General features: G+C 44.9%; 2 protein-coding genes and 1 non-coding gene across 3 annotated transcripts in view; all 3 read right to left on the minus strand.

Annotated features, from left to right (window-relative positions):
* Positions 1-235: 235 nt before the first annotated feature.
* On the minus strand, positions 236-16,235 carry LOC139910840 (uncharacterized). Its single transcript, XM_078284905.1, has 11 exons — positions 14,684-16,235; positions 14,161-14,620; positions 10,858-10,919; positions 9,304-9,408; positions 8,142-8,279; positions 6,502-6,650; positions 6,004-6,172; positions 4,755-4,883; positions 4,333-4,468; positions 3,907-4,049; positions 236-2,920 (listed from the first exon to the last, which is right to left on the minus strand). The coding sequence occupies exons 1-10, from the start codon at positions 16,050-16,052 to the stop codon at positions 3,929-3,931; spliced, it is 2,838 nt and encodes a 945-aa protein (XP_078141031.1). The 5' UTR covers positions 16,053-16,235; the 3' UTR covers positions 236-2,920; positions 3,907-3,928.
* Positions 16,236-18,360: 2,125 nt separating this feature from the next.
* Positions 18,361-18,442, minus strand: trnas-uga (transfer RNA serine (anticodon UGA)). Its single transcript has one exon. It is a non-coding gene; the product is annotated as a tRNA-Ser (tRNA).
* Positions 18,443-22,680: 4,238 nt separating this feature from the next.
* kpnb1 (karyopherin (importin) beta 1) overlaps positions 22,681-26,477 on the minus strand; it is a 28,153-nt gene continuing 24,356 nt past the window's right edge. Inside the window, exons 21-22 of the mRNA XM_071898279.2 lie at positions 26,268-26,429; positions 22,681-24,854 (exon numbers count right to left, since the gene is read on the minus strand). Coding sequence (XP_071754380.1) covers position 24,854; positions 26,268-26,429 — 163 coding nt within the window. The 3' untranslated portion in view covers positions 22,681-24,853. The remainder of the gene's footprint in view (positions 24,855-26,267; positions 26,430-26,477) is intronic.

A 26,477-nucleotide genomic window follows, 5' to 3' on the forward strand; every position in this document is an offset into this window, starting at 1 on the left:
AGGAAAACAAATGTCTATTTTCCCTCAGGAACAAACACAAACAGCAACATTAGCTGCTACTTATATTTGACACTTAATCCAGAGCTTTTTACAATTAGTAAAACAGTAGAATAAGCTTCAATTCCTACATCACCGACATTACAAACAACGGATAGTAAAGTAGTCAAGGGTCAGGTCACCTTGCCTCTGTGTGTGTGTGTGTGTGTTATTCAAAGAAAGAAAGAGGCATGTCATCTTTCTTTATTTCCACTGACAGTTTTTATTTTTTATTTGTTCTGGTAACGCGGTTTTGTCCGGTAAAAGACGTCTAGCAAGAGGATTCCAGTTCAGCTCTGAGCAGACCATACCTCAGTGATATCACACACATTCGCGCGCACACTCGCGTACTCACACACACACACGCACACTATGCCAATGACACTTTTTCCACCTAGTAACTCTGGTCTGCTACAAATATATCCATCATACAATATTTACACACACATACAAATATATACAGAAACGTGCGCTCGGGGACAGACAGTCACACACACACACACACACACACACACACTGTCAGTACATACAGCCAGTCTGGAAGGTGCAGGTCATGTGGGCTTTTCGTCAACCAGGCAGCAGAGAAATTTGTACGAGTCCGTCCTGCAGGTCTGTGGTTCCCAGTCTCTCCAGGCTGCAGACGCCCTGTGAGCTGCTGGTTTGGGCAGGAACAACCCTCCATACAGGAAGAGAGGATTCTACCGCACACTGAAAGACCTCAGAGCCGTTCCACTTCCTACCTTTAAAGTAATAATCTGCGACCTTTTCATATAAATAAATGTCCGTTTCGCAACTCTCTATCACCGACTGCTATAACACAACAGTGACTATATCCAGTTCATAAATCTTCTCCTCTGCCTGTTCTAAACAGCCGGTGTCGGGTCGCTCTTTCCTGGGGAAAAATCCTCTGCTGCACAGGAAGTGATGCGTTTTACGTTTCCGTTTCGTTTGGAATCAACAGAAGAAGAAGAACTGGGTAGTTAGCATGAGCAGCGATAGCCACCATGGCTGAACAGACAGAGAAAAGAGAAACTCAAACTGCAGCAACAGAAAATCCAAGCTCCGCCCACACTGTTTGATTGACAGGTGATCTCTGGGAAGTGCAGTGCAGAAACACCACAGTGAGGCTGAGCGACGAAGATGGAGACAAAAGAAAAGATACAGGATCTCGCAGATTACTACTTGATCAGCAGGTGCGTTGGAGTGAACAACGTGCTTCACCTCTCTCTCGCCTCTCAGTGTGCGGTATAACACTTCCTTTCTGTCTTCTTGGTCTCTTCCTGATACGATTCCTTCGCCTCGACTCCTCTGAGGCCTCGCGATCCCCCCCCCCCCTCCCCCCGCTTTGACATCTTGGGAGTTTCCCGGCGGGGGCTCGGACCTCGGCTTCGACGCTTACAGTCTGCGTCTCTGCCGGGACAAAACTCACCCAAAGCAACGTCTCACTCACACAATGTTCAGTGTTTTTAAACCCCAGTTCATACACTTCCTCGTTCCGGTCGTGACGTCGTCAAGGTAACGTCGCAGTACGGTAGTAGTCATGGTAAGCCTTTTTTTTTCCTTGTTTTTTTTTTTGGTAATACTGCCGTAACAGTCAGTCCGGCAAGTCGCCTTTAGGATCCTAATGCTTCCCAGTGTGAAAATTATAGTTTTCCTGGCAATTTAGCATTTCCCACCAATGTGATGCACTGCCGTGCAAGCTGCTCATTGGCCAATGTCAGCACCTGTTGTTTGCCTAACAAAACAGCCGACAAAATTAAATACCATGAATGAGGACATGGCATGACTATTAACAAAGGAGATATTTTTACTATTGCATTGACCTATTATTGGAAAATCAGAAATAGATCATAAAATAACTTCTCTTCTTCTTCTCTAATGTACATTTGTATGGACAAACTTTGATGTCATTTATTTTGACCTATTCCTGTTCTTGTAGTCCACTTTCATTCCTCTTTATCCCCATTTTTAATTCATGTCTGATAGCCTGTATAGCACTTTGTACCCTCCAAAAATCAAAATTAGCATTATGAATTACTGTTTTCTCTTGGTTTTTTGCAGTTTTAATTCTAGGGCTGAGAAGTCAAGATGCAAATATCTAACAGGAACTTTCTTTTCCTTGTTAAGGTTTAGTGTCTGATGTCTCGATTAGAGGAGGTTATCAATTAAAGGAGCCAGTGAGCATCAGGAAGAGCGGCTGTAACACTTTTCTTTACAATTACCTTACTATAGTGTGTTAATCTGTGTATTAACCTATGGGAAATATTGTAAATACACAATACTACTGTGTTAGCACTGTGTTACAACAATGAGCTGCCTACTTACCAAAATTTCATCACATTTTCATTAGGTGCGTGGGAGTATCGCCTCTGTCAGTACTGGCAGTGTTACTGTGTACTTCTGATATTTTTCCATATGTTAATACACAGGTTAATATGTAGGAATAAGGCCATTGTAAAGTCAAGTGTTAATGACAAAGTGTCTTGTCATTTCCAGGTTAAAGTTTCGGAAGCAAAAGGATTCTAGAGGCGACAAAATATTTTACTACTCAGGCGGGGGTTGTTGTTGTTTTTTTTCCTTTTTAGCGAGTTAGCATCTTCGCTAACAGTCTATCACTTTTCCTCAAGTTCAGCTGCTCAGCGATGACATCAACAGAGAGGCGGAGTCTCCACATCCCCTGTCCCTCCCCCACTCCCCGCGAGCCAATCAGAGAGCTTGGGGAGGGTGGATCATCTGAAACTCCGCCCGGATACAGAACCGAGCTGAGGGAGCTGATTGGCCGCAGCCTTGTCTCTGGAGGGAGACTGTATCCAATTGCATGTGTGTGTGTCAGTCCTCAGGTCAGCTGTTCAGGTATCAAAAACAAAACAAAACAAAAAAACACCTGGAAAGGGACAGAAGAGAGGAAACGTTAACTTTGTATTTTTTGCATTCTTTAGTGCTTTTCTTAAGGTTTTTATGTTAAAATACATCTGTTTTGTAGCATAATTCATGAAGTGGGGCTCGAACTGAAACGCTGTGGAATTAAATTCTGGTGTTGGGTATGACGGGAAATCTCCACACAGGAAGGGACAAATCGAAACTGGTAAACATCAAAGTACTGTGTGCAGTTTACTGACATCACGTTAGATGATTTCTGTGTTTTAAAGTTCATATTTTTCAAGCAGTTACCTCTCGCTGCCATTTGTAAAGTTTCCTAATGCAGCTTTAAAGGTAAACTTAAACCTTTGGATGCTCTTACACTCTATTCATCATCAGTCTGTGGTGTGTCATGCATTCTAGGAGTTACCTTGTGATAAAGTGTGGTAATTTACTTTTTTCCTGTTCCCATTTTCCCTCAACCTGCCTCGTTCAGTTAGTGATTTTCTACATTTCCCAGAATGCCTTTTGACAACCCCCAGAGAAGGGTCGTGAACTTGTTGCATTCAGCTGTGGGTTATATAAGAGGGGCAGTAACGATAGCAATTGCATTGTAAGAACAGAAGAGAGTTTTCCAGTGAAACTTTAAAACCCAACATGTCTTGGTGCTGCATTGCATTCTGGTCTCTCTCCTGCTCCTGTGGGTGGAGAAATTGGTCTCTCTCCTCTTCTACGATGGATTTCTCCCTGTATGATTGTTGAACGTCTCTTGGTGCAAAATGGCGGCTCTAGAAAGAAGCCCTCGCTCTTTGATTCTGAGGGACTGACACCAAAACCTGACGTTTACCGCTGATGTTTTACATCCTGAAACATTTTCTCATATCAAACTCCACTGTAGCTGCTGGAAATATCTGGAGGTGACGTCACCTCGTCTACGATTGGCCCGTTATCCACCAAGAAGAAAAATAGTGTAATAATAATAATAATAATACCAAAATGACAATCACTCACTTTATCCAATCAGGCTCCAGCGCTACGTTTGAGACTCCACCCCCGGCTGGGTGTTCTGGTCCTGCCCCCTCTCCTTGATTGACAGGTACATCTCCTCCTCGGGGTCGTAGTAGTAGAACTTCCTCAGATAGATGATCAGAGGCCTACAGAGAGAGAGAGAGAGAGAGAGAGAGAGAGAGAGAGAGAGAGAGAGAGAGAGAGAGAGGGAGAGAGGGGGAGAGAGAGAGAGAGAGAGAGAGAGAGAGAGAGGGAGTGTTAGTTGTTAGTGTTAGTTTCGTTCTCAGTTTTGTTATTCAAATATGAAACAAATCAGGAATCTAATTTGGGGCAGCTCTTGGATGCGGTCGATGTGGACCAGCTGTGTGTGTGTGTGTGTGTGTAGGTGTGTGTGTGTGTGTGTAGGTGTGTGTGTGTGTGTATACGTACGTGGGCAGGGGCAGCTCTTGGATGTGGTCGATGCGGACCAGCTGTCGGATGCAGAAACGACAGAGGTGCTGCAGGGACTTGACGCTACTGAACCTGGACACTGGGTACAGGAGCTGGACTGGGGTCGGGGGCAGGCCTGCAGGAAACACACACACACACAGATATGACCATTAGATAGATAGATAGATAGATAGATAGATAGATAGACTTTATTAATCCCCGAGAAAAACAGATCCCACAGCAGAAATAGCAGACAGATATAAAAGACAGATCACACAGTCCATAAAAACACATATGAAAAACATTACATTCCAAGAAGACACAAGATATAGGCCTATATACACCGATATTATAGAGAGAGACAGACAGATAAACACACAGACAGGCGGTCACATCTGATTCAGTGACTGTTGGGCAGTTACCCGGCACTCTGGAGCGGAGGAAGTAGAGGAACTTTCCATTCTTGGAGTGCATGATGGCTCTCTCTATAAACTCCACCACCGAGTGGCAGCGATCCTCAAACTTAGGATGACACCACAGGCTGAAGGTACCTGGAGGAGGAGGAGGGGGAGGAGGAGGAGGAGGAGGAGGAGGAGGAGGGGGGTCTGTGAATTTCTGCATACGAGGCATTTTTTCACCAAGATCACCTTGCCATGACTGAGTGAGTTTGTACATGCTATCAGTGTGTGTGTGTGTGTAGTGTCAGTATGTGTCTTAACCCAGTAGTGGACCCATGAGTATAGGGGCTTATGTGCTGTTAAGAGTGCTATATGTTTTTATGGATGTGTGTATGTGTGTGTGTGTCTTAGGCCGTGATCACATAGGACACTTTTCTGAACATGCCTGTGCCATTTTTAGCTGCGACCAGCAACTAGTATGAGTCACTTTGACGGTCGGTCGGTCGCAAAAATTATATAAAAAAAACTTTACTGTGCATGTGCCCCTGCAGGACACAGCTATAAAGACTCTATGAGCCGGACTGCTGCATCACTTTGAGTTTTGCTCGGTTTAAATCCCAGGTTCTAATCCCAGTTGAGTCAGTTTAGCAGTTTATCACGAATGACATGCTTGTTTCCAGATATTCTCAGTGGTTTGGTCGTGGCAGGCGTGCGTCTCCCCCAAACTGAGCCCCTCGCGTTCAGGACACATTGTGTTTTGAAGCGCTGCTGCAGGCGCTCTGGGTTGAGCGTGCCTCAAATTTAGCCGTGCAGCATATTTCGTCACCAATGTCACCATCCTCAGTTTCACAAGCTGAACAAGCAGGCGGAGCTTTTGATGATAAAACTGCTTTTTTGTCCCCAACAGGAAGTCAAGTAGCTTAAGAATGGGCTCCTCATCACCAAGCAGAGCCAACTTTCTCCTGTCCATTTTTATTTTCAACAGCGTTATCCCCTTTCTTACTTCAGATTAGCTAGCTAACAGCAGTTAGATACCTTGAAAGTTGTCAAACTTTTGCAGAGCAAAGAGATTGATGTAACGCTCCTTACGCCCTTTGACCTCTTGCTCACTCTGTTACTACCAGCACTCAACTTTGAGTTTAAGCAGAATAAAGTGTCTTCACCCTGTAGCCCCATGACTGTATGAGAATGAGTGTCTCCTGCCCCTGTAGTGCTAAGTGCATGTGGTGTGTGTGTGTTTATGACTGTGTGTGTGTGTGTGTGTGTGTCTCACCCCGGTAGTGCTCCATGCGTGTGTGGTGTGTGACTCCCTGCGACCTGAAGCTGAGGCTGAGGATGTATCGCGGGTCTGAACTGTCCCGGACCAGGAAGGAGCCGTCCGGTTTCCCCTTCAGCTTCATCTCTGCGTCCTCCCAGTTCATCGGACCCCAGTACCAGCCGCACTGGAGACACATTCACATCCAACAGAACCAGCTTAGGATCATGTCTATTGTGTTAATATGGACACAGTTGTGGAAGAGTTTACCAAACCATGTTAAAGGTTACTCATCTGAAATCACTTTCAATAGGAATGTGAAAGCTCACTTTGTTCAACTTATGAACAAAATCGTCACCCTTATAATTCTCTACTTCAACTTCTAGGGAGAACGAAACAAATGAAACAAAACGATTCCTCATTTTGCTGGGGACCCTTGGGAGCCCCTGTACGCCCCCCTGCTGGTTCCCGGACCCCAGTTTGGGAACCACTAACTGGTAAAAGAAAGGTCCCGACCTTTTCCAGTTCACGGAGGCTGGTGGCGAAGCTGCTGGCGTCGGGCCGGCTGAGCGGGCAGAGGAGGGGGCGGGGTCCCAGCCTGGGAGGGGCGGGCTGGCCGTCGGGACGCAAGGGCACCGGCCTCGGCAAACCCCGCAGGAAGGTGTCTGGATCAACACACACACACACACACACACACACACACACACATACATAGATTCAAGATTAGGGCTTAAATGGCAATCCTGATTATTTCACTAGATGCTGTTATCAGAATTTTTAATTTCTATGATTTTTCATTGTGCCTTACATCACCTTCTTTACTATTTTCAACTACAGTGAATTCTCTACATCAGTGGTTTTCCATCCTGGTCCTCGGGATCCAGAGTACTGCTGGTTTTCTATCCCAATGGTTCTAAACCTTTTTGGCTCATAACCCCTTAAAACGACTCGACCCCCCCCCGTTACAGGAGTGCATGGAGAAAGAATAATATAATGAATGATTTTCCCTTTTCAGCTTGTTTCAATCATCATCAGAGGCCAAGAGGCTGAAAACTATTCAGTATTTCATGAGAAAAAGCAAAAGTTAGAGAAAAAACAGAAAAAATAGACATACTAAAATTATTTTGCGAACCTCTGAGGGGTCCTGACCCCCAGGTTGAGAGCCACTGTTCTATCCTACCAGGGTTAACTGAAGTTAACCACATTCACCTTGAACCCCAGGTGTAAATCAGTCTGATTAGAGGGCTAAAACAAAAACCAGCAGGGCTCTACGTCCCGAGGATCAGGATTACGACCCACTGCTCTGAATGAAATGAGGCTTGGCTGACACTCTCATCCAGACTGACTTACAATGAGCGAGACACACATCACATGTGTCTATACTGCAGGAAAATCCACAATTATTAAAGCTGTACACAAGATTTGTATGTAAAAACACACCCTTCATATCAATGTAAATCATAAAGGGGCTGCAACAGTGAAGAGTGTCCCATCCCCACTGATTGAGACAACACAGATTCGCCTTTTTGGGCCAAATTAAATTCTGGTGTTGGGTATGAACTCTGGTGAGAAATCTTCACTGCCCACAGGAATCAAAACTTCAGAGTGAAATCCAAACTGTCTCCTAAACAGCAGCAGAGGAAGCTGGACTCTCCAACGTTAGATCTTTTCCTCTCTTGTCTGTTTGGTATAAAGCATCCCAGTCCGGCCGGGATGGGTAACATGAGCGAGCTGTGTGACGTTTACTGACCTCACCTTACAGGACTTCTGGGTAATGGAGTTCAAATTTTCCAAACAGGACATTTACCTTCAACTTCGGCAACCTGGGTTCAATTCTCAACTCATGACAACAAGTTTGCTACTGGGAGGGAAGTTTCCATTTATTTAACCATGACCAAAACGTAACCTAATCTTAAATGAAGTTGTTTTAGTCGCCTAACCTTAACTGTTAGCGAACCTTTTCATGTGAAAAACACATAAAAATGCCGTATCCAATTCCTGCTGCCGTCACATAATCCTTTCATGGTGGAGAAACGTAATTTTCACATCATTCGTAACAACACGTAATCTGCGTTTGAGAGTTTGTGCTCATTTCCAGAAATTTTGTGAGACTCTGTGTGTGTGTATGTGTGTGTGCGTGTGTGTGTGTGTCTCACCGTTGAGGCTGAGGCTGTGCTGGATGGTGCTGAGGGAGGGGGGCAGGGCCAGCGGCCGCGGGGGGAGAGACTGCATGGAAGCCCCCACACTGCGCTCCAGGAACGGCCCCTGCTGCTGCGGAGGCCCGCCAAAGTCATCTGGAGCAACAGTAAACCGTGTCAATATTTTAGCATTTTATCTACACATTCATCTGTCTATCTATATCTTGCCCAGTTATCTTACCCAAATTGTATCTAACCGAATCTACGATATTTGTCTATCTATGTATCTATTCATCTACCCGTCTATGTACCTGTCCATTCACCCATCCATCCATGTTTAGGTTTGTCTGACTTTATTTACTCATACTCTACCAGTCAAAAGTCTGGACCCACCTGACTGAATCTACTATGTTTCTCATTCTCTTAAAGCCATTTTGATCTAAAGGCTTCTGCTTAAATGCGTGAAATCTGTTTCTTAGACAAATATAAATAGTGAAGTTGATCCTATGTATGAATTTCTTTCCAAAGCCTTTCGCCTTTCCATCAAGGCAAAGGGCGGCTGCTTTAAAGAATCAAAAATATAAGATAGTTTTGATTTGTTTAACACTTTTTTGGTCACTGCATGATTCCATTTGTGTTATTTCATAGTTTTGATGTTTTTACTATTATTCTAAAATGTGGAAAATAGAGTAAAAATAAAGAAAAATGTGGTGTGTCCAAACTTCTGACTGGTAATGTACATGTCACATTTTCTAGAGACAGATGCATGTCAGCGTTAACATCAACAGCAAACTACTATCAGCCAGCAGCCACATCAGGTTTTCAACGTTTTGGCTAGTAAAATAGTGATAGTGGCCAGTGAATCTTGTTTTTCACCCACCATTGTGGCACAACGGTTAAAAAAGAAAAAGTCGGCTCACTGGCCAGCACATACTGCATGTGTACACTTAGAAGTTTCACTGTTGAAAATGATTTGTTCTTTATGTTTTATGCTTGCTGACTAAGACAGGATCAGCGGCAGGGAAGACCGACACCGGAAGCAGAATGAAAAGAATGACTTCCTTACAGCGTTGAAGAGGGAGAGAAAAAGAAAGCAAGACAGAAGGAAAGATGGGAAGAAAGGAAAACAGAAACAAAAGGAGGACAGAAAGAAAGGCAGAAAGAAAGGCAGAAAGAGTACCAAGCAGACTGAGGCTCCGTCTGGGCGGGGGAGGGGGGGTCGGGGGGTGCAGAGAGTTGACCCCCCTCCGAGAAATATCCACATCAACTAGAGACACCGTCTCACCTGCACACACACCCCCACACACACACACACACACACAGAGGAGGAGAGATAGAAATGTTAAAATAGAACTGTGAAAGAGGTTAGTGTGCAGCAGAACAGCTGATCTTAAACAGTAGAAGAAGAAGGAAGAGCTGGAAAAACAGAAGAAGAGACCAGGAAGTCGATCTTTAGAAGGAGTTAAGGAGAAGAAACAGCTGATAAATAAGATCCAGTACAACACAAGCAGAGTTTCCTGCAGGACAGTCACTGTTAAACTAAATCAACTAACCAGATTTAAGACTTGCTACCTGGAATTAAATTTAAGAGCAATTTAAAAACCACAAAAACAAAGCTGTCAAAACCAGCCTATTTCCCTTTGAACCTAGCTAATGACAGTTGTGAAACTATAAATGTGGACACCAGGAAATTAATTAAGGGACATGAAGTCCAACTGTGTTTAGTAAAGCAGACAGGATGCAGATTGTTCTACTAAGTCTGTTGTGGATGCATCTGAGAGTGGGAATGCAGGGCAAAGAAACCTGTCATTACATGGTGGAAAAAGTTATACCTCTAATAACTGTATTTAGGACTTTTAAAACCTTTTAAGGCCTGAAATTGAGATATTGAAGTGTAAATTGTGCAGCTTATACAAGTCCCAACTGAGAGCTGTCACTTTCAGTCACTTTTTTTTAAGACAAATCCTCAGATACTCCTATACTGTTAGATATTGTTCTGTGATGGCATGCAAGGAGTTATTTTGTGATGAAGTTTTACAATTTACTATTTAGTGAACCCATTTTACCTCAACAACCTGACTCATCTACTTCTGCTTCAGTTAGTGATTTCCTACGTTTCCCAGAATGACCGGCGCCCCTCACTCAAACCCCAACCTGTCTTGCGGCTGCATTGCATTCCGGTCTATTTCCAGAAACTGGTCTCTCCTCTTCTACGATGTATTTCTCCCTGTATGATTGTTGAACGTCTCTTGGTGCAAAATGGCAGCTCTAGAAAGAAGCCCGCGCTCTTTGATTCTGAGGGACTGACACCAAAACCTGACGTTTACCGCTGATGTAAACAGCGGTAACCCCTTCAACATTTTCTGATATCGTGACGTCGTCTACGATTGGCCCGTTATCCACGAAGAAGAGAAATACACCAAACAACAAAACAGACCCAGAAATGCAAGGCACATCGCCAATAGCTATTTTTTAATTCACACTGAAAGTGTTCCAGTGTGAATTTTTCCTTTAAGATTCAATACTAGATTAAATTACTTAATTACTGCGCAGCAAAAAGCTGAAAAAATATGAATGTCCAGCAGATACGAACGGGAGCACTGCGTCCCAAAAAACAACCCCAGAAACATCCCATCCCTCGCTAACAGCAAACGGTCACACAATGTCAGGTAAAAATACCCCACCGACACACCGACATGTGCACACACACACACACACACACAGTTACACTTACCGGTGAATGCGGGAGTGAAGGGCACCGGTGAGAAGGCACTTTGGGGCCTGGAGACCTGCAGCCTAACAGAGAGACAGAGAAGGTAAAGGCTTTCACATTTAAAAAGGCAGCCAACATATCCAGAATGACTTTTCAGTGAGTCCAACAGAAGAATACGCTTCAGTTCCTGCATCAGTAATATTACAAGCAACCATGCTTAAGGAGGTCAAGGGTCAGAGGCAGAGCATCCAGAAAATAGATGCACCAGAGGGCCAGAATGATAGAGCCAGGGAGATGAAGGGGAGATGAAGAGAGAGAGAGAAAGAGAGAGAGAGGGGGGTAGAGAGGAAGAGAACAAGGAAGTGAGAGAGAAAATCGAAGTGGGAGAAAGAGAGCGAAACATTGTCTTTTGATGCTCTTTAATGAAACGTCTCACTGTAAAAACCACAGCAGAGGGCACCTCAACGTGATAAAAACCACATACTTTCACAACCACACACACACACACACACAACCTCAGAGACAACAGAAACTATCTTCCACCTACTGTATGGAGAAAACATCAAAAGAGAGAGAGAGAATGAGAAAGAGGAGGGAAGAGGTGATACGATACACTATTTATCCTTTATTCTACCTGCAAGATGTATTTGACATGTGGCTCTTTTATTTTTTATTTTTTTGCAAAGGTCCTGCCTAAGAATCAAGCACTAAACAGTTTCAAAGGCAAAAAAAACAAACCAAGTGTGCAGATGGAACCATATTCTCACCATATTCTCCTTTCAAACCGCTATATTACTTATGCTTACCATTACGACAGCTATGGGAGAAAAGCGAGTGGCTTGCAGTCACTGTTGAGACAAATTGTTTTATTCCCATTTACCTCCACTAGCATTGCTAACAGATGCTAACAGGAGGCAGGTGGACATCAATCCAGACAGGCATGGAAACGTTTTGGGGGGGGGGCATTTTCTTTTTTAGAGATATTTTGACAAACAGTTTGGACTCATTGTTAGCAGCAAGAGGCAGCGGAGCTCCTGTCTCAACTGACAGCTGAGTCAGGAGTTAAATTTGTCTGTGGGTCCAAGAACTACAAGGATGGAAGAGACTAATCATATATAGGTCCAAAATCACCAAACTTATCCTTTAACAACCGTGAAGCACAGGAATTACAAACTGATTGGTCAAAGATGTGGCAGTACCCGACTCTATACATGGAGCAGCATTGAAAGCGGGCAGGGTGGCATATTTCTACGGCTGGCTGCCACCCTAATTTTGGCCTGTAAAACTTTTCCTGGCAGGTAAATGTATTTTGGGTTACCAGCCCTCGGCAGGTGAGCCAGAAAGTTAATTTCAGACACTAGTGACGGCACTCTGCTGAGCCTCGTGCCGACTGAGTCACCACCAGACCCGTAATCACAGTAAAGATCAGGCTCTCAGGTGTTACCGCTGCAGTAAATTACTGAGGTAAACTGTCCTGAACGACTGACAAACACCCAAACCCTTCAACAAACAACAAGGACACTTCCTGGCGTGTCATGGTAAAAATCCTCTTGGTACAGCTGCGGTGAAATCTGAACAACGTTGCCATGGAGATGAGCATCGTTTCATATGTGTGGGACAGAGCATAAGACTCGGGAAGTTGGAAATGTTGAGTCAGGCGATGCCTTTGCCATGGTAACGCCTCAGTCTCCTGTACAGCAATGATGCTTATCGCCATGACAACAATAACAAAAGTTCTGCGGCTGCCATACTAAATCTACCGCATCTCCAGGAGCATGCTAAAAATGAATTTGACATTTCAGACATTTGGCTCGCACCCGTATCCAGAGCAACTTAACAGTGAGAGCACTGAATTATAAAGTTGCCGTCATTGCAAGCAACAACAAAAAAATGAGCGCAAGGGGACCACAGAGCTCTGAGGATAATGTTATGCAATATGAATATTATGCAATATGTAGTTTCATCCGAGCATTCTTGTGTCCATATATGACAGAAAAGAGCCAAGTAAAGAAATAAGAGCCAGGCAGAAAATATTACACTTTTCTTTTTTAACAAGCTCGGGGGCAAGTAGAGGCAGAAGGCAGCGGAGGACGTTGATTTAAATGGGAATGCCCTTTATATTCTTTCTTTTTTTAGACTATTTCTTGTGGATTTTTGCCTTTATTTGATAGTTAACAGTGGAGAGAGACAGGACAGGAGTGGGAGACAGAGTTCCCAGACCAGATTCAAACCCAGCAGGTCGAAGTTACTTGGTATGCACCTGAGTCACCTGAGCCACCAGGACGCACCAGAGGCTTTATACTCCAATTCTCTGCCTTCAACCCTCCCAGCAAACATACTCCAAGCACTGAGTCCAAACACACAGCCACCAAGCAGTGATGTAGTGTGGTGGCGGTCAAGGAGGTGGCTGTTACTGTGCATTCATGTGCTAACGGATATATCGGAAAAACGAACTTGGAAATTTCACATAAACGGCCTCCAAAGTCGGATGCTTAAGTCAGAGAACTCAGAGAAAATTTTGCTACCTGAGTTTCCGAGTTATGACACGAAAAACTCAAGTTTAGTGTCAGTCATCAGTAAGAAAACACATACACATGCACCAGACTAACCTAACATTTGTTTGAATCAAGTTCGTCAAATCAGCTTGTTAAGCTACAGGACGTCTGTGTTTGTTTGTGGTTTTTGTTGTTGGTCTTTTTCTGACAAAATATCACATGATTGCAACGCTGTTTAGCAGCTGACTTGGAAGCCCCGGATGTCCTGACCTTCCCACCAGCACATGAACGTACCATTACTCTCTTACGCTCTCACCACCAGCAACCCCATCACTATGCTGATCTCGCTAGCCTAGTTGTAGTGCTTAGTGTTGCAGGCTGCAATAGGTGGGACATGTGGCGATGCTACAACATGAACGAGATTTCAGCTGCAACCAACTTTTCTGTGCCGACAAAAGAGGAAACAAGGCGACTGCGATCATCACCGGACAAAGATTCTCTGAGTGTAGATGATGAATGGACTTCCAGCGTCTAGTTTCTCAAGTTGGTTGGGGTGTGAATGTATACTGTACATGCATAAGGTATACTGTGACCGCACCTTCCTACAGCTTTCAGTGTTAATTAGGATGGTGAGTATACTCTAAAAGCCCAGAGAGTTAGGTGGGTAAACAAAACTGAGGTTTACTGCTCTTATCACCACCTTTTTATTACAGTTGTATCCTCTTTCTTATTGGAGAGCAGTCTGTAACTCATCTTAGCACATTTTCATACTCTGTTACCATGTTAAAGTATACCGTAAATATCCATTACTACTCCTTCATCCCCTTACCTGGCGCTGTCCTGTTCTGTGTTGCTGGAGGTGGACCCCCACACATCGAGCAGACTCCCCCCAGAGGAGGTGGATGATGCCAGGGAGGGCCTCTTGTCCAGCAGGCCCCCCGAACCCCCACTGGAGCTCTTGGTTCGGAACAACTTGCTGAGCCGCACCTTCAGAGACCCCCCTTTCCTCGACTTTCCCCGGGGCGGTTTCTCTCCTTCCCCTCCTCCTCTTCCTCCAACCTCCCCTTCCAGGACGACCAGGGGTGAGGCCGACCGCCCCGCTCCCCCGGAGGCGATGCCAAGCTTGGGGGTGGTGGCTCGGCTCTGGGGCTGGGAGCGGGACTGGTGCTGATGCTGGGGCCGTGGGCTGGGGTTGGGGCTGGAGGACGGGAGGGCGTCCGGCAAGACCTGTAGCCCGGCGAGGGCTGCTGTAGCCTGGGCGGTCTGCGGCCGGGCGGGGGGATAGGGGCCGGGTGCGGAGGCGTTGGTGATGGTGGGGTGGGGGTCTGCGAGGGGGGTAGCACAGGGCGGTAACGACACCGCAGCGCCCAGGACGGCCAGCGAGGGACGACAGCTCTGATCGGTACAGACCCCAGCCTCCTCGGCCAGTCTGTGGACCTGCCGCATCAAACCGCTTAGAGTCCCGCTGGAGAAAACGGGCCCCGCTCCTCCAGGCGTCCCCCCTCCTCCTCCTCCTCCCCCTGCCCTCTCTCCCTTCTCTGCATCCCCCATCTCCCCTGCATCCCCTTCTCCTCCTCCCTCTCCCAACCCTCCCACCTCTTCGGACCCCAGGCCCTCTAGAACCAAGAGAGCATCGCTGGTCTCACTCGGGTCCTCACCAGGCCCCATGCCGCCCGTGCCCGAGGCCAGAACACTGTGGCAGGAGCACCGGGGCAGAGGGAGCACAATCTCCTCCCCTCCACCTCCTCCTCCCTCTCTCCCCTCCCTCAGCTCTGCGATGTGCCCCAGCTGCCCCAGCCTCCGGGCCAGGGCGAGCACAGGGTCCTCTCCCCCAGAGGGGCAGTTCTTCCTGGGCTCCAGGAGGCCCAAACGCAGGGCTTGGTCCAACAGGCCCGGAGGCCATTTGGCCAGCCGGTCTGTCAGCAACCGGTGTCGGTGGCACAGAACCGAACCAGTATCAGAATCTAATGCCGACACCCCCTGCTGTGCATTCTGGGAGCTGTCAGACACCACCTTGGACAGTTTCAGCACCGGGTGCCACTGGAGGTGCTGCGGTTGTTGTTGCTGTTGCATGTTTTCTTCTGCAGAGGAGATGCAGTGCGTGTTGTTGTCCTTACCGCTACCAGGCCCGGTAGAGGCTGTTGTGCTACCGGGAGCATTGACTGTTCCTGAGTCCAGGTGCTGTCTCTGTCTCTCCGCTTCCCCGCCGCCGGTAACCGGGTGGTGGAGGAAGCCCGGGGGCGGCTGCTCCAACCCGCATTCTAGAATCCCGTCGCTGGACCGGAGCAGGTTCTGGAACACCATCAGCTGCGCCCGTGAGCCGTGGCCGCCCGCGCCGTGTGTGTGCGGTACCGGGAAGTCGACGAATCGCTGCGCCGCCACGGAGAAGTCCCCGGCTCCGGACGGCGGAGGGGACAACGGCGCCTCGGACCCCGGCGGGGCCTGAGTCAACATCACCCCGCTGTCCAGCTCCCCTTTCCCAGGGAGCGGTGAACTGTAGTGCGGGGAGGCCGAGCCGAGGCCTGTCGAGGGGCTGCTAGGGTCCAAATCAAACCCGTTGTTGATATTGTTTCCGTGATGACCCAACACGGATTTAACGGGACCGAATCCGCCGCCCCCAGACATCAAATCATCGGGCTCGTCCAAGCGGTCATACTCGGCCGCGGACACCAGGCGCATCAAGACGAAATCTGGAGACATATCTTGTTGCGCGTTATTCATTATTACTCGCTAACGCAGTTCCGTATAGCTAGCTAGGCTACAACGGGCTCCGTTCTTACATAACATTGATATAAATAAACAGCTGGGTAGCTAGCTAGCTGCAAGCACATCCTCCTCCTAGCTAACGTTAGCTAGCTAACCTAGCTAGGTAGCCCAACGGTAAACTGCGCGACAGCCATTTAAAGTTCCAATCCGTTAGTGGCGATAATAAATCCGCTCAACGTTGCGCGAGCTAAGCAACGTCAAAACATGAAAATGCATGTGAAATCCGCCCGCTAATGGCTCGTTAGCTAACGCTAGCCTCCTACCGAATCCTCCTCCTCCGTAGACAACATGGATGTAATGGGTGGCGCGCGGGGCGGCTGCGCAACGGCGACATCAATAATCGGTTTCTGCTGATTGATAACGGAGGCTCGTGCACACACGGAACGTTTCCTGCACTACCGACTGCCGGACCCCGAAACCCCACCCGCTGCGCTCACCCACTTCCGTGTACTGATGCTGGCCAGACCCTCTGTCATTATCCAGGCGCGCTCTCTCTCTCTCTCCCAGTGTGTGTGTGTGTGTGTGTGTGTGTGTGTGTGTGTGTGTGTGTGTGTGTGTGTGTGTGTGTGTGTGTCACTCCATAACAAACAAAAGGCATCTATTTCCTCAATGTAACAAACACATTGCAATTCAATGCAGTGTCAACACAAAAGCATAAACATGGTGGACATTAAACATATTGGCAGACACTGACAGAGAAACCTTGAGTTTACATTTGCATTAGATTTCTGTGACTTACAGTGAGTCCACTAATAAATGAGCTTCATTTCCTTGGTCACTAAAATGACAAGCAGCCAAAATAAGGAGTGCAAAGGTTGTAGTGCCTTTATCTCCCCGTAGAACAAACATGTAAAGGAGAAGGAAAATAAACAGAGTAAAGACAGAGATAGGAGTGTTTTTATAATGAGGAGAAGAGGGGATGTCATTCAGTGAGTGCATGTTCTGACTGGAGTGGCGAGGTCAAAGGTCATTCCACTATTGGAAAGCCAGGAGGGAGAAGAGTTAAAGGGCGACATAGACTTGATCAGTTTCCTCACCCAATATCTGACCAGAGGATTTGGCAACAATATCCTCTCTGTGTCTCTGGGAGTTAGCGTCATCCGGAGCGCATGCTAACACTTTAGCATACGGTATGTTAAGTGATAGTAGGCGACTAGCATGATCCAAAGTATGAAGACAGCCTCTGAAAAAAGTTAAGTCTTAATGTTCATGATAGTGAAGTTCATTATGAATCAACATGCCCAAATCAAATTAGCTGTCTGGCTAACTTCGCTCACTTCCTGTGTCAACAAAACAAGTTGCTCCCGAAGTCTTGCATGTAAAAAGTGTCTCATTTAAAATGTCCTCAGAGTAAAAGTTATTGAGTTAACTGGAAAAAAACGGAAATTACAAAATAAAGGGCAGAAACAAAGTAAAGCCAAATTGCTCTTCTCGCTGAATGGATCCACAATATGTGATTTAAAATGTAGTGAAGTACAATACTTCAGTGAAAACGTACCTAAGTAAAAGTAAAATTACTGACTTTAAAAAAATACTCCAAAAAAAAGTACACAAAAAAGCTTCTCAATTACAGTAACTTCCACCCTTGACAACCATGCATTTTTTTTTTAGATTATCTAATTGGTTTTGAAAAGGTTTCATAAACCCAAAATTTGTAGATTTTTCTCAACCCATAGAGGATCAGGTAAACCTTCAGCTGAAGTTAAAACATGAAAATCACCAAACTTGTGTTTATTTCTTCCTGCGCCCCAGGACAGTTCAGTCAGTGTTTGCCAACTTGCACCGCTCTTTATAAAGCTGGAAATCAGAGAGAGAGACCTTGAATCTGTGATGTCACTGGGGTGTAACATCAGCGTTTGCTCCATTGACAATGAATGGGGCTCTGACTTTGTGGAGCCATAAAATGCTGAGTTGAGTTTTTACACCAAAATGAAGTTTATATTCTGGCACTGCTAACAGGTATGAGCCATAATTTAAACATCATGTGGGTGCAGGAACTCGTACCAAAATGTTAGGGGTCAACAAAGTCAGCGCCCCGTTCACTGTCAATGGAACAGCCCCTGATTTTACATCCCAGTGACATCACAGATTCAATGGTCAACTGTCCAGTTTGTAGCTTCAGGAGAGAGCGCTGCATGTTCTCATGTCCTGAGTGAACTGTCCCGGGGCAGAGGAAGAGCATATGGGAATTCTTTAAATGGGTGGCGTTCCCCTTTAAAATGATTTAACCCGTCCTGAAAACACGAGTTCTGTTCGCGTGCGTCGCTGCGAGCAGGGTTCGAACCTGCGCGGGGAAACCCCATTGGATTTCAAGTCCAACGCCTTAACCACTCGGCCATCACAGCTCTCTGAGTGTTTTATTACATGACGATAAACAACAGGGGGCGGAAAGCGAAATAGAAAGTTTATCTTATTCATCGTCAATACAGGGGAAACTCTGGTGCGGCAGCAGAGCAGCGGGTTGATAATGATTTTGTGTAGAGTCACTTCAGTCATCCAGGTGGTAAGATGTCAAAAAAAAAAAATAGAAACAAAATCCACTCGCTTGCCTCTCGTATCAGTATACGAGAGGCAAAACGTCGTCAACGCTTCATTTTAAGTCCAGTGGATTTTATTTCATTTTTTTGTTTTGTTTTGTTTTGTTCTTTGGGACAGTTGATAATGATGTGAAAATGTGATAATGATGCGTCAAGTTATTCTAGTAGTGGGAAATAAAAAAATACTGCTGCAGTTCCAATCTACGGCCACTAGAGGGAGACAAATCCCTCTGACTGAGTAATGGTATCAGACTACAGCTATTATCTATCTCTCTATCTCTCTATCTATCTATTTATGTATCTATCTATCTATCTATCTATCTATCTATCTATCTATCTATCTATCTATCTATCTATCTATGTATGAGTGTCTGCAAGTTTCAACAAGTTACATTTTAGACTTTCAGACCTTTTTCATGGCAGTTACAATGAAACATGAGACCAGTTTCACAAATTGAAAACTTTAGATCTTCCACTTAAGGTCCACTTAAGGCCTTGAGTTTAGATAATATGATTTAAGACTTTTTAAGACTTTTCAGGACCTGATGGAAAAAAATGAAAGAGATGAAAGATGAAAAAGATGAGGCAAATTAGATGGTTATGCTTTGGCATCGCCTGGCAGCCCCTTGTTCACTTTGGAATATTCAATAATCACTTCAGCTTTCAATTCTCATATAAATCTATATATAAATGTAGTCTGGTCCAAAGTCCAACTGATGGGTTTAACTACAAATCTGCTATTTATCCATTTTTAAAAATAATTGCTACCTGAAATTCATGAGTCAACTTTTCACAAGGGTGATTTCAACCTCAAAACATAGTATTTTCTAAGCAAACTCTTAAGGCTAAGGATAGTACTCCATATAATGTGTTGTAGGCTATATTTGTTTTTTGTTTTTTTGCCAAAAATCAGTTTCTAAGAGATGGTGTTTTCTCAAATGGAAAATATCTCACTTTGGAAACTCTCTGATTGCTCTCAGACTACACATGGTTCCTCAGAGAAATCAAAGATCAGACTTCTGGCACCGAAACTAAAATAAAATAACATTTACCAAACACACAGTGTGATCTAACCATCCCTTGAGCTATTAAAGTGTCTGTCTGTCTGTTTTGGGTTGGATGTTAAGAGGAGAGGTGAGAGTTAAATCCTCAGTCTGTCTCCTTTGGGTTTTCACCAGGCTGAGAGACGAGCTCCAGCCAGCAGACAACAGCTGGTGTAAAATGAGTCTGTGACAGATTATTTTAGCCTCTTCCACCAGCCAATCTGTCGGGTTAGAAAATGAATTAAATAAAACACAAACTTCAAAATGTTTCCAATGTGTTTGGCTGCTGATAAAGCTACATGGGCGGGTGAATATTTGGATCTATACCTGCTGCTGAGTGAAGTTTCCTGCCCTGGTTTCCAACTTCACCTTCTAGTGAAATTCCTTTTTTCACATTCACATTTCTGAGTTTTTTGTTTTTTTTTACTATTTTTACACACTAAGTACACACTGGATAATAATTCTGCTTTGACACACGGACATTTGCTTCCACATCATGTCAAACAGTTTGATATATTAGTATAGTAATTTTACCTGTCATCATTTTAACACAGCCAACACAACAGGTACATTGGTCTCACAAGACAATTTTCAGCACTTTTGTAGAATTGCATAGGTTAGCCTCCAAAAAACATCTAGTGAAATCCTGATTAGAGATTAGAAACCACTATGGATTAGTATTGACTGATCTGTCGAATGTGAAAACCAACTGTCTCGCCTCTGAGTACTCAACACACTTTCCTCTATTAAGAACGATTCTTAATGAGAACCGGTGTAAACCCTCCCATGATCCAGCCAGATCCAGACCGGGACGACACAAACAAGTTTCCTGGACACTGCAGGAACATTTGGGAACAGGATTTTTATTTGTTTTTTGGACCAAGCACTGTAAAATAAAATAAAAAACTGGTCCTGAGGAAACCTGGATCCATGTCAGTCCGTCAGCTCAGTCCCTCAAATAGAGACTCAACCTTGTAATGGCATTTTTGTTTGGACGTCTTACTACCTGGAAGACTGGAATGAATCTACACAGAAATACAACTCAGAGCTATTAACAGAGTTTGGTCAAGTTTAGTCCAGTCTGGTTGTACGGGAGAGAACATCATCCTAATATTCACTCACGGTGTTTGTCTAGTGGATGAAAACACACTCAAACTAAACGATTCGTTTTGCTGGGGACCACCAGGAACCTCCTCAAGGTCCCCTAAGGATCCCAGGACCCCACTTTGAGAACCAATAGGTCAGAGGAGAGACCTTTGAGTTTGCAGTTGGGATGCAACACAAGCGACACCAGATATCAGGCTGACCTCGGGCTAAACTAAAGTATCGGTATCAGAATCTATCCAATACTAAAGTCTGATACCTAGAGCCATGTTCGACCAACTAGAAATCAATACAGAGGCTTATTTTTCCAGAAAAATTGATTATATATCATATTGTTTTTTGTCAAATGAGCCCAAACTTATGTACTAAGTCTGTATTGTTCAGAACAGGGAATTTGTGTCAGTGCATTCCCAGTTGGGGTATTTTCAGTCTTCAGTGGCGGCCATGTTGGCACCATCGTCCTGCTGCATGCCTGATTCTCACCTGACGCATTTGCATCCAACGTTTCTCATTAATTTACAAGGGACCAATCTGGAGGACCTGACCTAAACCCCCAGCAGAGCCAATCAATTTCAATTTAGATATTATATGGAAATGCAGGCTGCTTGGTGGGTCAAGTACAGTAAGTTACATGCAGCACTGGACCAAAATAACTTTCATTTTATACCTGCTGTCCCTGTTAAATAATGGCTCTGCACTAAAGAGTTGGTGCAGGACAACAAGGAAGTTATATTTTACCATTTTTCATCCACTAGACAATCAATGAATTCATAAAGATGCCCATTTTTGTAGGTTTCACTTTCCCCACTTACAGTAGGAACAGTAATGCAATTCTTTACCAAGTCATAACCAATAAAAGACTCCTAAACATGAGGTTCCTGAGGACAAACTGGTATCAAACATGGGTCCCTGGTCCCCTTCCCATGTGTCTGGGAAACCCCGCTGTAAACCATCGACCAGCCTGTCAGAAGGAGAAGGGAGCAGCAGCACGGTTCAGTACAATATAGACTTTATTAGTTCACTAAAGTTGAATACGAAATAAAAAGCAGATTGGCTTTTAAATGATTCACAATTCAGTAATAATCGAGTTGCCAGGTTCATCATGTCAACACAGCAAGTATGTTTTCCATGGTGGAACAGCCCCAAAGCTCCGACCGCGGCAGGTCGGCAAAATAAAAGCCTCCGAGGTTGGATTCAGTTCACTTTCAAAGTCAAAGTCAGGTTAATGGAAACTGCATTTACTGAAAGCGTTTTCCCTCGGTTTCCTCATTGTGGATCGGGCACGACGGCCTTTTAACGGACGTTTTTTTTTTTTCGTCCAATATTTGATGAGAATTCACTATGAACTGGCAACTGAAAGTGAATTGTCGTCCAACCTGGAAAACGAGGCAGACAGACAACCATGTGCGTGTTCTGGGGTTTCTGAAGGTTTCTAGTTGTGCGGTCAGTACAGTTCGTTTGAATTTACACACCGACTACGAGCTAACGGTCCCAACCGACGCCCGTCTGCCAGGCGTCAACTGCCAAGCTGCTAAGTGAGCGGATAAGCAATGAAATAATTGTCTAAAAAATAAAAAATAAAAAAAAAATAGACACACACACGGTTCTTTGTCTGGCATTCAGTAAACAAAATAAACCAAGAAGTGGGAGATGGCCACCAAACTGAAAAGTTAATGTTCAGCATCAGATGAAAAGGGGGGATATCTGCCTCCCCTCACTTCGCCCATCAAGTCCAGAAGCTCAACAGTCCAGAACAGTTCAACACACCAGACACAAAGGCCTTTGTCTTTTTTAACTGCTTCAACAATAACAAAAAAAAAAAAAAATTGAAACAAAAACCAAAAAAAAAAAAAATTTTAAACAAAAACTGATAAAATCAGACCAAATCACCAGAACTGCTTGGGGAATGTTTCATATCATTTTATTGTTTTTTTTTCTTTATTTTTCATAGCAATGGAAAAATATAACCTTATACAAACGTCTTCGATTCTTTGAATTTTATTTTATTTTTTTAAACAAGCAAAAATGGTGAGTGACCCTTTCCCAAACCAAGTGCAGCGGAGGAAGAAGAAAAAAAAAACAAAACAAAATAAAATAAAAACTACCAGCAGGGAACTGAAACACCTCAAGCACAACGAGCCAATCGGACCGGTCGACCGCGTGGGTCGGACCGGCCCGAAGCCGCCGCCGGCCGCCTGCTCCGCCTCCCGAACAGCCAGCTGCACCTTTTCATTTGGCACTCGCTCCTCCTGGGCCCGTCGCCTCGGGCCCGGCTTCACAAGGAAGGAGATTTTCCTAAGTGTTACACGTTAATTTTGTACAAATTTAGTGCTTTCCTTTTGTTTTTTTGTTTTATAAGAGCATTCCCCTTTGATTCTTGAAATCCTCACCGCCGCTTTTACTCCCGGGCCAAAACTGTCGGATCTACGAAGCCCGCACGCTTGAAGACGAGAGAAGCAACCGATGATGTCGTTGAAAACAATAAAAAAACAAAACCCACCGGAGGAAAAGAAAGAAAACAAAACCAAAGCAGGTGAACATGTTGGTGTTTTTTGTGGTGTGATGGTTCCTCTGTCCGTCTCTCTCTCCCCCGGCTAGAAAAGCAGCAGAGCCAGCCGAGACTCGCATCCCGCTCTCTCTCCTGCCTCACTAGTTTATTGTATAGATCATTAAATCATTAATTTATTTATTGGTTTTCACTTGGGGAGGAATGACAGACACCCCGACCCCCCCACACCCCCAAAATACAGACAAAAATCTGTCAACATTGGCCAATAGTCCCTGTGAAACTGAACCCCTACAGGGAGAGGCTGCTGGGGATGAAGGGGGGGAAGTGGGGTAGATGTAACCACTATGAGGGAGGGAGGGAGGGGGGGGGGGGGGGCGAGGCTCCACCTCCTCTCCCTCATCTACACACACACACACACACACCTGAAACCCAGGCACCGTGCTTCAACTCCGTTCTGTTTTTTAGTATCTACACAGTCCTACTCGCAGTCCGATTCAGATCATCTTCGCTGTATTGGGGGTTTTATTACTCAAAAGTCCGCAACCACAGAGTGCTTGGAAGAAGAGCTGAGAAGAAAAACCAAAAAAAATTAAGAGCAACAAAATGAAAGTGTAAGTATTCCACAGATCGGTCAAAGAGCAACTCAAGTCCAAAAGTCCTTTTTAAATTTTTTTTGTTTTTCCTTATGTTGCTTTGATTCCAGAAGTCTTTACTTTTTTCTCATCGTGTTGTGTTTTTTTTTTTTTTGTTGTTTTTTAAACGTTTTTCCCAAAGAAAAAAAAAAAAAAGAAAAAAAAAAAAAAACTTTCCCCCTCCCACCTCTCGTCGTGTTTTTTTTGTTGTTGGCAGTTGGTCTCTTGCGGGTCGATTTTTCAGGGCGGGGCAGGGCAGGGCGGGGCGGGGCAGGGGGCGGGGCGGTTGGTGGCGCCGTGTCGTATTGTAGCAGACTACTAAAATGTTAGTTGGCTTGGCGAGCCCGGCTACAGCGAGAGACGAGGATTGTGGGAGGAGGGGAATGGAAAGAGGGGGTTCGGAGGAGCGTTCGGGATCATGTGGGGCTCCAAAAGTCTTTTATTTTTCGGAAAGCAGGGGGGTGAGAGGAGGGGGTTCGGAGTCCTTGTCCTAGTCCAGATACAGTACAGTCCACAGGCCGTCGAAAAAGGAGGAGGGGTCAAAGGTCAAGGGTGGGGGGGGGGGGGGGGGGGTTTCGAGGGGGGCGTTCAAAGGGCCGAAGGGGAGGGGGGAGTCGCTGCTAGTCTGCCGGCGACTGCTGGAATTGTACTCAGAAGGTGGTGTGATGTCACTCATCTCTCGCTCGCTCGTTCACACGTTTCTCGCTCGTGCTCTCTCTCTCTCTCTCTCTCTCTCGCTCTCTCTCTCGCTCGCTCACACACAGACACTCATCTCAGCGCACACTTCGCTTCTGCTTCGACCCGGCCGCACGCGCGAAAGACAGAAGATTTAATTCCAGTGGGGCAATTTTTCCTCATTGTTCACTGATGTTGATCTCTCTCTATCTCTCTCTCTCTATCTCTCTCTCTCTCTTCCCCGACCAGCAGCAAATCTGAAGGACAGAAACAGAAAGAGGAAGAGGACGAGTTACAGGAGAGGCGCTTCAATCAAACAGAATCACAACACAAATCATCACAGTGTTTCCTCCGTTGTCACTCAGCACCGATACAGAAAACAGGAAGTAAAAGGGAAGTAACAGTGATTTAGGTTACAACAGAAACTTTAACCTGGAAATCTGACTGTTGCTTCACTGCGGTTCAATTAAAAAACAGACACGGGAGCAATATTACGGCTGCAACTAACAATTATTTTCATTATCGATGAATCCATCCGACTATTTTTTGAATTAATCGATTAATCATTTAGTCTATAAAATGTCTAAAATAATGACAAATGCCCATCACAAGTTACGAGAGCCCAAACTGATCGTTTCAGTACTTGACAATATGACGTATATTTACAAAAAGTGCTAAATGTGCAATTATTGGGTGGGATCTGGCAGAGATTCAGGTTCATTTTAACACAAATTTCCTCCAAAATAGAAATATAGGCCTGATTAAATTAAAATTAACGTTTGCATTACGATCCTGTATCAAAATAAAAAAAAACCATAATTTGGGACCAAAACTCTGAATAGATGTGAAACTAAAACGATCCGCTGCTACATGAAACAGAGGAAACACTGTCAGCTGCAGGTTGAGTTCAATAATCTTGAAACAGTTTGAAATATATAAAGTGTATTTGTGTTTTAGGTCTCAGATAATGTGGTAGGGTTATACATCACGTGTTCAGCGTGGTGCATGATTTATCATCACAGACCGTACACAGATCTTAAGAGTGTGTCATGACTGTTACTACAGTTTTGGACATTTTGGTCAGTCGGGTTACAGTCTGGGTTTGAGGCAGATTCAGTCCATGTGTTGGTTAAAGTTTGGGATAACAGCAATAAAAGTCTGTCTGTAGTTTTATATCTATGTACGTATTAGGATTAGACAGATATATCAGGTGAATACTGGACTTTTATTAAAAATGTTAAAATCTGATAGCCAGTCAGTGTCGTCCATCTCCGATACGATGGACATGCTGCAGATTGATTACATTTATTGTGTAATCGATCAATACCATACAGTTGTCTATGGGAAGCACTTTAACCTGAATTAATTCTAATGATCTTTACTTTGCTCAAATTCCACAAAAGCATGCATGAACATGTAGAAAGTGTTGCTTGTGTTCTTCAATTTCTAAACATGAATTATTACTATCATCAACATCATCCTGGGTGTCACATGGTCTAAATGATTTTTTTCCACCCCAACAAGAATAAGATCCTGGGGAAAACACTGATCCTTTTTGAAAATTTTTGGAATGAAAATGATCAAATTTTTAAAGTTTTATTGGCTATTGGCACAAACGGGCCTCTGAGAGCCCAGATGTGTGCACATGGCGGTCGTCTCGCTGCACTGACCAGGCCTGGCTCTTCAGCTTGCGGAGCTCCTTGGTGGCCCAGGTGGCCAGCGTCTTGGTTTTGGTGGTCTTGGAGCGCCGGCCCTCCGTCAGCAAGTCGTTGATGAGAGGACGCACTTCCACCAGCTTCATGACGTCCTTACCGAACGCAGCGCACAGGTCACTGAGGACGGGAAGAAACACACACTTAACACTTTGGGGAAATGCTGAA

The sequence above is a fragment of the Centroberyx gerrardi genome, chromosome 7, assembly GCF_048128805.1.
Source record: "Centroberyx gerrardi isolate f3 chromosome 7, fCenGer3.hap1.cur.20231027, whole genome shotgun sequence".
In the NCBI taxonomy this organism is placed as follows: Eukaryota; Metazoa; Chordata; class Actinopteri; order Beryciformes; family Berycidae; genus Centroberyx; species Centroberyx gerrardi.